Source organism: Eleginops maclovinus, chromosome 2 (genome assembly GCF_036324505.1).
Source record: "Eleginops maclovinus isolate JMC-PN-2008 ecotype Puerto Natales chromosome 2, JC_Emac_rtc_rv5, whole genome shotgun sequence".
Classification (NCBI taxonomy): domain Eukaryota; kingdom Metazoa; phylum Chordata; class Actinopteri; order Perciformes; family Eleginopidae; genus Eleginops; species Eleginops maclovinus.
In genome coordinates, this window is record NC_086350.1 from 5,032,880 (window position 1) to 5,045,003 (window position 12,124).

Sequence of the window (12,124 nt, forward strand, 5' to 3'; positions counted from 1 at the left end):
CATCACATCTCTCCCTATGGTTGTGGAATTTTTGCCATAAATATAAATGACTGTAGAATTGGTTTTATTTTTCATTACATCACCTTTAAAATATATATAGAAATGATAGGAAGCAAGCAAGTATATACTTATCTACTTATTTGTGTTTTCCTTCTCCATATCTAATAACTTAGATTAGTCTTTATTATTGCATGCCACTTTTTGCTAAAACACTGTACATTTCCCCTGCTGTGGGATTAAGGATTTCTGAAGCAATGTACTGCTGTGGATACACATTTTTTAATACGTGACCGTAATTAAGACATCAGAAAAGAATAAATTACTCAAGCCAAATCAGTCAACAAACAATATCAGTCAAAATAATGTATTTATTATGTTTCAGTTTCCATAGAGTTGTCACATTCACTTGTTGAAAGCAAACATAGCAATAAAGTTCAATTTGAACAGGATGCATTTTTATTGGGACATTTAAGAGCTTATTACAGCGAAAGGTAACGATATAACATCATTACCATTCATAATTGGTAAAATATAAAACCTTTAAGGCCACATGTACATGGAAGTCAAAGACACAATTTAATACAATAGTTTGAACTACTTTTAAAAAATGTGTTAACAATGCCTTTAACCATATAAAACCTTTTTATTTTTGGAAAAAGCTGCATCTTGTGTACTGAAACCACATTTCCATCAGTCATTTTAAAAACAAACTCAATTGAAAAGTACTTTTGGGTTTCACAAAAAGGAGTACGTGTGGCGTAAGATCAGTTCCATGTCCAATAATAGTTAAAGGTTACATTTCAAGTAAGAGCAAATACTGTTTTAAAACTCCAAACTCTTCACATCATAAGTTAATAAGCCCAAACTTTAAGCGCACCAACATTTGTCACCCAATAAATATCATTCAATCTGTCACAACAAACAACTCTATGGGAAATATCTGCTGTCAGAGCAAAAACATGCTCTTGGGAACTCCAACTATGTTATAGTCATCGCATTCTCATTCAGGTGATAAAGTAATATCCCAACGAGTTATATAGTTCCACTTCTCAAGCGGGAAAATATAGATAATCTTCTCCCGTTCCCTCTCAAAATGACCAATTTAGCATTACTTTTTATCCAGCTTTTATTAACTGTGAATCTTTTGTAATTCACATTAATTATAGTTATCTGAATCTGCTCTGATGACTGTTCATCCCCATACATAATGAAATCTGTTGAGGTATATCCCCACATTCACACTTCATGAATACTGTCCTGTCATTGGCTGTCAACTATGACATCACCAGGCCAGTACTCATCCTGCATGAAGTGGTTTGAAGCGGCGAAGCTGGGCTCGTGTGGAGCGTTGTCGTCCCTCAGCTTGTTCTGCAGCTCCCGCTCCCACTCGCCTTCCACCAGCTTGTAGAGGTCGAGGGAGGCCAGCGCGTCCTCCACGGAGCAGTGACCCCGCTTCCCCACCTGGGCAGGAAACACACACTCCGGTCAGCATAGTTATAAAACAGAGCAAACAGCTTTTCATTCTGGAGGCAGACTTCAAAATCACAAGACTACAATGTAGTAACGTCCATTTTCTCAAGGAAATCATTTTCATTATCCGACTCTCCTAATCAAACAAATGGGAGACAAATAAGTGCCCTTATTTACAGCACATTAAGTCGGGAAATGCTCACCTGTATCTTCCGGTTTAGCAGCTTATTGGCCAAGATTTTGAGGGAAGAGCAGCGTTCGCTGGGGAATCCGGCCAGCCGGCTAAGGTAGCGTGCCGTACATGTGTCCCTGACCATGTGAGCAGGGTGGACCGCATCCAATACCTCAAAGTCGTTGTAGATGGAGTGGCCGACGACCACTTTGCCCTCAAGAATACTGAGGATCTAGAGGAGAGAAGCAAGTGCAGAGGATAAATATTAATTAAACTACTATTACAAGCTTTCCAAGTAAATAACCTGACCACTTTACCCAACCTGTGATACATGTTTACTCACTGCCTAAAGTGACGTATTCATAAACACAAATGTAGGAGCCAAAATGCTTATTTTGCCATCGCTTATTATTTCCAATATTATCTTTATTTGTTTACTCCTCGTTGAATTGTAATTGGTCAACACTTCACCCACTAGTTCTCAGATCCAGAAGTAAAGTGAGCCTCACCTCCACCCTGGCCTGATTGAAGGGCACGGCATTGTGCAGGTGATACCTCCGGATGCCGCTCCAGCGCGTCCTGTAATCTGTGACGGGATGACACGGCCGGATATATTTATCATACAACACGTTGCCGTGATAGTCCAGGATGCTGCAGCGGGCCAGCTCACTGCAGCGCCCACTGGGCCCCGTCCCCACCATCTCACAGTCTAATGCCACCACTGTGGTGGAGCCCGGGCTGAGGCAGGGTGAGCTTCGCCCGCTGGTTGGAGGACTCGCCTCAGAGGAGAAACCACTGTCCACATCCCAGCTCTCTCTGAGGGCCACATTGTGCTTCTCAGAGAGGCCAGCTTCAGCTGCAGCAGTGCTCCTGTTTTCACAGTCCAGAGTGCTTTGATTTTCCTGGTTTGCATTGGTTGATTTAGTTTTTTTTAACAGTTCAGTGTCCAGTGGTTCAGTTTGGTTCTCCATTGCTTTCCTCTTCACATTGGCAATCAATAAATTCTGCTGCCATTTCTTCCTGGCTCTTGCGTTGTCCATGGCATGAAGCATCAGGGATTTTCTGCACAAATATCTGTAGTTGCTGAAAAGCCCCCTTGGGGCAGCTTTATTTCTTTTGGACGACTCTGACATCCTCAACAAATTGAACCGTCCTTGCAGTCATTTTCTGAGGAATTAAAAACACAACATTTTTGATTATCTTGTGAGGACAACATACACAAAGGTATATTACTTGTGAATAAAGGAGTCTCACATTGAGATTGAGTACAATGCAAATGAATGTTTAAAAACTCCACTGTGTTGCATAAGTCCACGTGAGATTTGAAGGCGTGGCCATGCAGAGATATGATTGAAAGGAACACATTCCAAAACGCCAATTCTAGAGTAATAAGACTATTTTTATTTTGCATTGGCTCATGTATTTAACAGACAACAGATTATAAATAAAAACAACTCTGACAAAGTGTGGTAATTGTACCCGCTGAAGATAATGGACAACAACACATACTGTTGCATTTAACGAAGTGCTACCAAACTCCATTTAAAATTCGACATCTTTAAGCCTCGCTAAAAAAGTCTGCCTGAAAACGAAATTAGTCGTTTTAAGACTTAATTTGTAAACTGAAATAGTAAAGTCGTATGAACCATCCACCAACGTGTTTACTGAACATGCTTCTCCACAGCCGAGCGTGCTGTAGCCATCAGCATGTGACCAAACCATGTTTATAAAAGCTTACTATTGTTTTCAGAGAGCTGTTTAATTAGTTATAATAAAGCCGAATGACCACTGACCTAACAGTGTTCAGATAAAGCTAAGAAGTGTGTTTTATTATTCGTTTATATTTGTTGGTAGCTCAAACCAGCTATAAATGCCACATTTTTCAACCGAGTTTGGTTGTCATTTAGCTTAGCTGAGGAAAGAGCCACGTCAAACAACAAGACAATAAACCTCTTAATTTAACGTAAGATTGATGCGAGAGGTTAATTTGTCGGCTCAAATCACAAGAGTAATGTTACGACATGACATTTGTATATTATATAATCATCTATATTACCTTTTGAGGTAGCACGTGTACAGTCTGAAAGACGCCTGGACATGTTCCTTGTTCTTCTTCTCTGGAAATAGATGGCGGATCTCAAACAGTTTAAAGGTGCCTACCGCCGCCTGCTGTACAGGAGTGAGTAACATCACATTACTTTAACCCATTACTTTCACCCTACCCTCCAGCACCAGCCATGTCTTATCTAAAAATTAAGAAACCTTATCTTTAACCTTTACCTCCAGAACGAAAAGAGGTTTATCATATATCCTTCAGGAAATCTTCTCAGAAAAAGGGTCACAATAGATATGTTTCTGTTATGAATAAAAGGCAACTTCTTCTGTCTTAATAACAATACTTTCTGGTGTGATGTGATCTTATATTGTTTAATTACATGTCCAAATAGGTTCAAATGCACTGTTGGCTAACCCAAGAAGGATATGAGACATGTAGTCAAAAAGAAGCAGCATTTTCACTGTAATTATTATGTGGTTTTTTTCATCTCTCCTCCCATTCCCAGTAATATCATAATCCCATCGACTGAAATACTAGCATTCATCTGAGTAATTGAGCAGATATGCTACAGAGCTTTATGCTAGTTTGTAAAGTTCAAGGATCTGAGCCTCACACTATATTGTGATAAATATATAATGTCATTTGTACTGCAGGTGGAGCTGTACATTTTGTTTTGCTCTGGCTCTAAATAGCTTTGTTATTCGAACCCATGAACTCACAAAGCCTGAACTCGGCCCCCCAGCTCAGGCTATAGCGAGAGAACACAGAGGAGCTTTGTTTTTTGCCAAATCCATCTAAATGTGTTCCCCAAATCGCTTTATTAGATCAGGCCTGATTTTCAGATTACTGCTTCGACTGCTTGCTCCTTCATCGTTGCATCAGAAGGAAAACGTGTGTTGGTGACGTTAGTGCTACCGGGGTCGGAGAGAGGAAGATGGCCAATTTACAAACAAAATAGAACAACAGGCGGAGTCGATTTGTTAATAGACTGTTGAGGGTACTCAAACCTGATTGGACAGAGGTTTTTATGTTTCTATCAACTAATACAATCAAGGCTGTTCTGGTGGTCTGGATGTTTGAGATGCTTGACATTTGGTTGTAATGTTCCCAGTTCAGGTCAAGCTGGACATTTGTGTTTCAAAGAAGAATCAAAGGTCCAGTGTGTAGGATTTAGAGAGACCTATGAGCTTTAATGGAGTATAGCTTTGGATGGACAAACCAATCCCTCTCTTGCACAGTAAACATGTTTTATTTTTATTTCTGGGGTCTTTAAAGTACAATATACACAATCAAACATTTTTCTAATAAACAGCGAGTGATGCATCATCTTAGACACACTTGAAGATTTACAAATTGTGTAAGATTTTTCTGCTCAAGCTTAAAAAACATTTCCTTTTCTAGAAAAATCTCTGAACGGATCCAATGAGTTGAATGTGTTCAGTGGATCAGTGGCACCTCATGAGTGTGTTGGAGGATTACTGAATACATGCACAAATGTGTTTTTTAAACCATGAATTCCATAAAGTCCTTTACGGATAAAACAACAGAAAATAAAAAGGTGGCACAAGTTGCATTACGGGTAGTGACAGAATAATCATAATGTTCACTCAAAGGCAGCTTAGCTATTTTGACAGCCTCTGTTTGTGTTTACTGTCCAGTGGCTCTTTTAACACACACCTTTCTGTTGCTTACTACTAGACATTAATCAAGATATTCTTTTGCATCTGTGTCCGATTAGATGAAGTGGTCACAGAACAGATCATGTTATATAAAGCTTTATGCTACTCTCAGCTCCTGATGCTGATATGTTGTGTATGTGAGAACTTAACACATGGAGTTCTGGATAGTTTGGGGTCCACTTTCACAGCTATGAATGAGCTTAAGTAAAAAAAACTAATCCTTGTGATGTGGGCGAAATCAGTCGTAAAATAACAAGTAAAAAATATATTATTTACACAGATTATTTCACACAGAGCGATCTTTATCTTGATTTAAATCCCAGCTCTTTTTGGATGCTCATTCTAGGAAAATCCTTGTTTTTGTTGCTGTTGCTGGTCCCATTAAAAGTATCACAACATTAGAACCAGACTGAATTTAACATCATGTGAAACAGACGTTTTGAACACCCCTTTCCTCTCACCCGAGCTTGATCACGTTGCACAACTCAAACTGAGAATCGGCATTCACAATGGTCACTTTTTTTACTCAAGTCTCCTTGGAATTCAATCAAATCCCTCCACCCCCTTAAAACACCTCTTAGCTAAAGACCTAAAGAGTGTATTTAAAATTACATCATATGAAAAGTGCACTGGCCCTGCCTTTCATCACCAGAGACCCTCCACCATTGGCCCACCACTCTCCCCATCACTTTCTCCCACCCTATTCCACTTTTATGCTGATTGAAAAGAAAAAAAGTCGGATGTAATCTGGTGTGACGCGACTAATCCCATCACTACAAATCATAGGAGCCGTGCACCTCGCTCCACACAGACGACCCCTCACCAGCGACTTCACATCTGCCTCAGGTAAGCCCTTCGTACTGCTTCACTTTTCTTTTCATCCTCGGTTAATGTGAAACTCTGCAGCTCTTCTCTGCTTCTCTGTAGTTAAACTTGTGTTAAAGGTGCACTGATTTTGACATCGAAATTGTCTTATACAGTGGCATGAAGTAAAAAAAAAAGGCTTCCTTTAACTCCCTTGAGGTATTTGAGGGCTAGATCTAATTAAGGGAAGAACATTATAGGATTTTGTAGATGCATCATGGGACTTACTGACGAGGATCTTTGAACATCAATCGGTCGTAGTTCCGCAGATTTGGGTAAAATGCCAAATATTTTATATATGATAATAATATAAAGATCTCTTGCATTCATGACACATGCATTCTGTCCTCACAAATATGCCGCAGTTAGACAAAACAGCAGGTGGAAGGTGTTTTAGTCTTTTGAATCTAAATAAATGAAGTAGATATTTATTTTAAACAGTCATTAATGCTATTTTGCACATCAAACCCATGAGAAAAATCCGAAAATGACAGGGAAAAGTGTGTAAAAAGATGCAAAAGGCATTTCAAATTAAGCCGTAGCCACACAAGTGAACAGTAAGTTTTTCCACTCATCTGAGGTATGATGTATTAAATATTGTCTGCAACTAAAGATTATTTTCATCTCGATTAAAGTGCTGGTTATTGTTAATTGTGGTCTATGAAATGACACATTCAGTGTAGAGAAATATTCAAACATGTCCATCACGTGCCCAAGGGAATGGTTTATATTGCTATTGTTTCGTTTGAGTTAAAAAATGTAATTTACCATCAAACATTCTACAGAGAGTTAGGTTGTATTTTGTGTTTTCAGGCACATGGCCTGTATATCAATCCATTGATTAATATAGGAACTGGAGGAGGCATGTGCTACAACACACAGTAATCATTTGTATTTTAATCTACTTATGGAAGATTCAAGGGAGGTATAAAGTTGTATATGTTACTGATTTACAAACTCAACAATGAAGGCCATACAGAACGTGCTGGCATTATCCTAAAGAGATTAAACAACTGAGAGCCTGTTGATTATGAAATTGTCGACCCTAAATCTCCTGATAATTCATCCAGGAATGAACGAGTGCTAAATATAGGCTCTGCATCAAGGTACCTTGTGACAGCAGAGAGGGTGGGATGAAGGGGGATTACAGTGCAGAATAATGTGTCAGTTGTTTTTGTATTTTTACCTCCTTTTCTCTATTTCTTGCAGACAGAACAGAGCTGACATAAAGAGCAGAAGACATGGCCGTGGTTGTAAGTATTTCAGCTTTTAGTTTACCTACATATTTTTCCATAAGAAAACTAATCAATGCTGTTAATTTACTGAGCTAAAATTGAGTAATGCTCCAAAACAAAAAAGTATTAATCTCCCTGCAACATGGACTCAGCTGCAGCTCAACATTTCTCAACACCAAAGCCCATTGTTGTGGATGCTGTGTATTTACAGGCTTTACTAGAGCCATGTGAGGGAGATTAATAAACACTGAGGTCTATTGATTATTGCTCCTGCAACACTGGTGGAAAGGCATTTTTGTCTCATGTGGATAAGAAGAGTTTTAAACCCCCCACAGTTCAACTAAAGTCTTGTGAGAGAATTATATTGACGTGTTTAGATATCCAGATTTGCGAGCAGTCAGTCGGACAATAAGCTTTCCTCATGAGCGAGTATCCACAATAGCAGGGCCCTGGATTTGGCCCAGCATCCATTATTAATGTTATTAATAACACCTGTGCTTCTCCTGCTATGATAAACTATCCACTGTGGAAATAACTTATTCAGGTGTGGACAATACTGCAACCGCCTGCTGAGCAGAGACAATTGTTGTTATTATTGATTGTCATGGGATTCGGTGCTCTGACTTTATCTGTCAGTATGCAAAGACAGAAATAGTTGTGTCCCACTCCTTACTATGAAGCACTTGCATCGCACCTTGCCTCCGTACTTTTTTGGTGTCAATTGTGTGTGAATAAGATGTCTGGTGGGATACATATTTGCTGAATGCCAAGTTCTGATATGGCTGCGTATGTTTGTGTGTGTGTTTGAAGCAACCACATTAAAGAGGTTCAAATCAAGCCAAGTCAACAACTAAAAAATATATCATCACGGTCATGAATAATATATTTTGAAATAATTCCTATAACTAGTTGTCACTTTTTGTTGTTTTTTTTACTGGAAAGAAATGGGCTTTTATTCAACCAAGCTTTACTGTCGAACATATTAACTGAAGTGTCTTTACAATAATACTTTTGCATCTCTTTTCAGAGTGGAACTTACCGTATGGTATCGGAGGAGGAGCAGGCTCTCCGGGCCAAGCTGGAGCGTCTCACTGTCAAGGACCACGGGCCGGTGTTCGGACCCTGCGCCAGCCTGCCGGACCACACCAAGCAGAAGGTAAACACATAATGTGTTGTGTTTTCTACAGTCAGCAGGTGAAAGGCTGGCTATGTCAGATTAATCCAAATTGAAAGGAAAGGATTGTCAAACAGTACTCCATTTTAGCTGCATTTATTATCATAATTTATTCCATTTACTTTTTGACAGTATTTTTTCATAGTAAAACCCTAACACTGAACTGTAAGAGAGCTATATTTTAGCGTCTGGACTAACGGTCTGCTGTGGCTCTCCCTGCAGGCCAAGGACGAGCTGAACGAGACAGATGAGAAGAAAGTGTCCGCGGCGAAGGAGCTGCGAGACATGATAAAGGAGAAGGCTGATGGAGGGGACGACCTGGCCAAGGGTGTGCAGGACACGTTTGGGGAGAAACCAGACAGTATGCTGGTCCGCTTCATCCGTGCCAGGAAGTACGACGTGCCCAGAGCCTATGACCTCATGAAGGGTATGTTAGAAACTGTGAGATGTTAGTTGAGCTAACATACAGCAGCATTATATTGATGACTCAGCAGATAGCAAGTAGGCATCATCATAAAAAAAGTCATCACTTAGTTTCAGAAGTGGTGAAACAGTAAAATGGACCGTCCTACTGACCCACTTTTGAAACCTTTATCTAAAGTGTTATTAAACAGCTGGAATGAAATACTTCAATAATTTTGACACCAGAACATTCCTGGTTTCACCCTTTGATCTGATCCTGTGTTTCCTCTCAGGATACGTGCGTTTCAGGAAGGATTACCCTGAGCTGTTTGAGAATCTGACCCCGGAGGCCGTACGCAGCACCATCGAGGCCGGATACCCCGGCATCCTGCAGAGCAGAGACAAGTACGGCCGCGTGGTTCTGCTCTTCAACATCGAGAACTGGGACTATGAGGAGATCACATTCGATGAGGTTTGTCAGAGAGAGTGTCTTGGTGACAAACATACGTGGACATGGAGTTGTATAGCACTTTATCCAGTCTTTTAGACCCCTCAAAGCGCTTTACATACTACATGCCATTCACCCCATTCACACCCATTCATACAGAGCAGTACACTTTTTGCTCTATGTAACTACCTTTCACACACATTCAGACACCATTGGCCATGCCATTGGGAGCAAATCGGGGTTAGGTACCAAGGATACATCGACATGTTGACTGCTATGGCTGGGATCGAACCCACAACCTTCTGGTTGAAAGACGACCGCACTACCTCGCAGTCACAGTCGCCCACGCATCCACAGTCGCCCACGTTGAATGTTTTGCATTGAAAGCTCAGTTACCATACACAATTATTAGCATCAAAATAAACTCTGTGTGTGTGTGTGTGTGTGTGTGTGTGTGTGTGTGTGTGTGTGTGTGTGTGTGTGTGTGTGTGTGTGTGTGTGTGTGTGTGTGTGTGTGTGTGTGTGTGTGTGTGTTCAGATCCTGCGTGCCTACTGTGTGATTTTGGAGAAGCTGCTGGAGAACGAGGAGACTCAGATCAACGGGTTCTGCATCATCGAGAACTTTAAGGGCTTCACCATGCAGCAGGCGTCAGGAATCAAACCCACGGAGCTGAAGAAGATGGTGGACATGCTGCAGGTGAGAGACTAAAGCTTGTGAACTCTAGTAAACTAAAGTTAAGTGGAAAATATGATACACACTAGACATAATGATATTTATTTCACTTTCCTTTAAGCTAAAAAGGGGGATCTATAATTGATTTGATCTGCCTTATGTTACATATTCCATTCATTCACCTCACATTTCCTTACCTACACAGGGCAGTTTACAACCAAGAAGACAAGGTTTCTTTAGAAGTCATATCACCAAACGTTGTGTCCTTTTCTGTTCCCTTCCAGGATTCATTCCCTGCCCGTTTCAAAGCTGTGCACTTCATCCACCAGCCCTGGTACTTCACCACCACCTACAACGTGGTCAAACCGCTCATGAAGGGCAAGCTGCTGGAGAGAGTGAGTCACACAAATGATCCTGTAATGACCGAGTGCACCGCTGCTGCTCCTGCCTTCACCCCTCAGTCTGTGACACGCAGTCATGTTAGAGGAAACTCAATCTTCCTACTTCATCCTTTTATTTAGAAATGGTGTTTCAAGTTATAGTGTTATTTTTTATATTACGTTACGTTTCAAGGTTTATTTTTGGCTAAACAATGAGAAATGTGATTTTTGTCACACCAGGTTGTGAAATAAAATGGTACCAATCATAAAAGTATACCATTTTTAGCTTTCAGCTTTTGGATTCAACACACAGACTGAATCCAGTTTCTATTTCACTTGAGTAATGTTCTGGTTTAAAATATTATAACAGTGCTTTCTTTTGATGTAACATGTTGCAGGCCTGCACTAATACTACAAATACCTATTATTCCCCAATCAAACAGTTTCTGTCTGATCTGTTTACTGATTTTCAACCATTTATTGAACTCAATTTATAAAGAGTTTCCACTTCTATAGGCCTCTACTCAAACTTCATTTCCTCTTATTTCCATGTTTGACAGTCTCAGATGCCACTAACAGATGCTGTCTTTGCTCTAGGTGTTTGTCCACGGAGACGAGCTGGAAAACTACTACAAGGAGTTCGACGCTGACATCCTTCCCTCTGAGTTTGATGGAAAAAATTCTAAGTACGACGGCAAGGCCACATCCGCCAAACTGTTCGACTAAAACGTCCTCCTCCCTTCTTTTTCTGCACCAAACCCTGCAGAATGTGGAGACTCAAGGCCCAAATCTAGCTGCGTGGTTGTAGGGAAACATGTTATGAAGTTCAGAGGATGTTGTTTTCCAGAAGCTCTGACAAAGCACAGTCCAACAGAAAGCCACTTACACTTAAATTATACCACGCTATACCGGTTTGGTTGAAAATATGTAAAAATGCTAACATAATTAAACAAATATTTAAACACTCTGGGTTGCCTTTCTGCTTTCAGTCTGCAAAAACAACACTTGAGAATGGAATCAAATAAAACATACTTTTACTAAACAAAATTCAACAGTGAGCCAAACACACCAATAAAAAACAAAGATGGTTACATTTAAAAGTGCTATTTTCTACTGATTTTTGCAGAATTTAAATGTAAAATTGTATAAAATATTCACATTTATCCGAAGAAAAGTGCTTCTCATTCGTCTTTGAGGTTTTCCGTCTCTCACCTCTCTATTTGTGCATTGTTTGGACTGTATTTCAGCCACACAGCTTGTTTTCTAAACTCTGGCAGGCTCCAGCTTTCTGAGTTTCCACCCTCTGCCCCCCTTCGTCTCTCCTTGAAGTACGAGGCTGATATTCAACAAGTGCCTGTCTCTCTCCCGTGTGTTTTTCAGTATGAATATGATGAAGTTTGAACCCATCGTGCTTCCTGGTGCACCAATAAGAATGTCAATAAATGTACAATAAACTGTATATAAATAAGAGTTGTGGTCTTTGCATCCATTTGCAAATCTAAGACAGTACACCACTTGATTCATGCTACTTAATGCTTTACTCCACTGTATTTAAGAGGGTAAATATTGTT

At 40.1% G+C, this 12,124-nt stretch overlaps 2 protein-coding genes across 2 annotated transcripts; one reads left to right on the forward strand and one right to left on the reverse strand.

Annotated features, from left to right (window-relative positions):
* Window positions 1-348: 348 nt before the first annotated feature.
* On the reverse strand, window positions 349-3,840 carry isg20 (interferon stimulated exonuclease gene). Its single transcript, XM_063876344.1, has 4 exons — window positions 3,699-3,840; window positions 2,152-2,809; window positions 1,674-1,874; window positions 349-1,461 (listed from the first exon to the last, which is right to left on the reverse strand). Exons 2-4 carry the CDS (start codon window positions 2,773-2,775, stop codon window positions 1,261-1,263), a joined length of 1,026 nt encoding a protein of 341 aa, XP_063732414.1. The 5' UTR covers window positions 2,776-2,809; window positions 3,699-3,840; the 3' UTR covers window positions 349-1,260.
* Window positions 3,841-7,418: 3,578 nt separating this feature from the next.
* rlbp1b (retinaldehyde binding protein 1b) lies at window positions 7,419-12,013 on the forward strand. Its single transcript, XM_063911762.1, has 7 exons — window positions 7,419-7,494; window positions 8,504-8,632; window positions 8,873-9,077; window positions 9,346-9,524; window positions 10,039-10,197; window positions 10,458-10,568; window positions 11,151-12,013. The coding sequence occupies exons 1-7, from the start codon at window positions 7,483-7,485 to the stop codon at window positions 11,277-11,279; spliced, it is 924 nt and encodes a 307-aa protein (XP_063767832.1). The 5' UTR covers window positions 7,419-7,482; the 3' UTR covers window positions 11,280-12,013.
* Window positions 12,014-12,124: the final 111 nt, after the last annotated feature.

Coding starts and splice junctions, on each gene's coding strand:
- isg20 (XM_063876344.1), bottom strand. CDS start 2,775: ATGTCAGAGTCGTCCAAAAGAAATAAAGCTGCCCCAAGGGGGCTTTTC. Junction 1,875..2,151: donor TCAATCAGGCCAGGGTGGAG/GTGAGGCTCACT, acceptor TCTCTCCTCTAG/ATCCTCAGTATTCTTGAGGG. Junction 1,462..1,673: donor TGCTAAACCGGAAGATACAG/GTGAGCATTTCC, acceptor TTTCCTGCCCAG/GTGGGGAAGCGGGGTCACTG.
- rlbp1b (XM_063911762.1), top strand. Junction 10,198..10,457: donor AGATGGTGGACATGCTGCAG/GTGAGAGACTAA, acceptor GTTCCCTTCCAG/GATTCATTCCCTGCCCGTTT. Junction 10,569..11,150: donor AGGGCAAGCTGCTGGAGAGA/GTGAGTCACACA, acceptor TCTTTGCTCTAG/GTGTTTGTCCACGGAGACGA.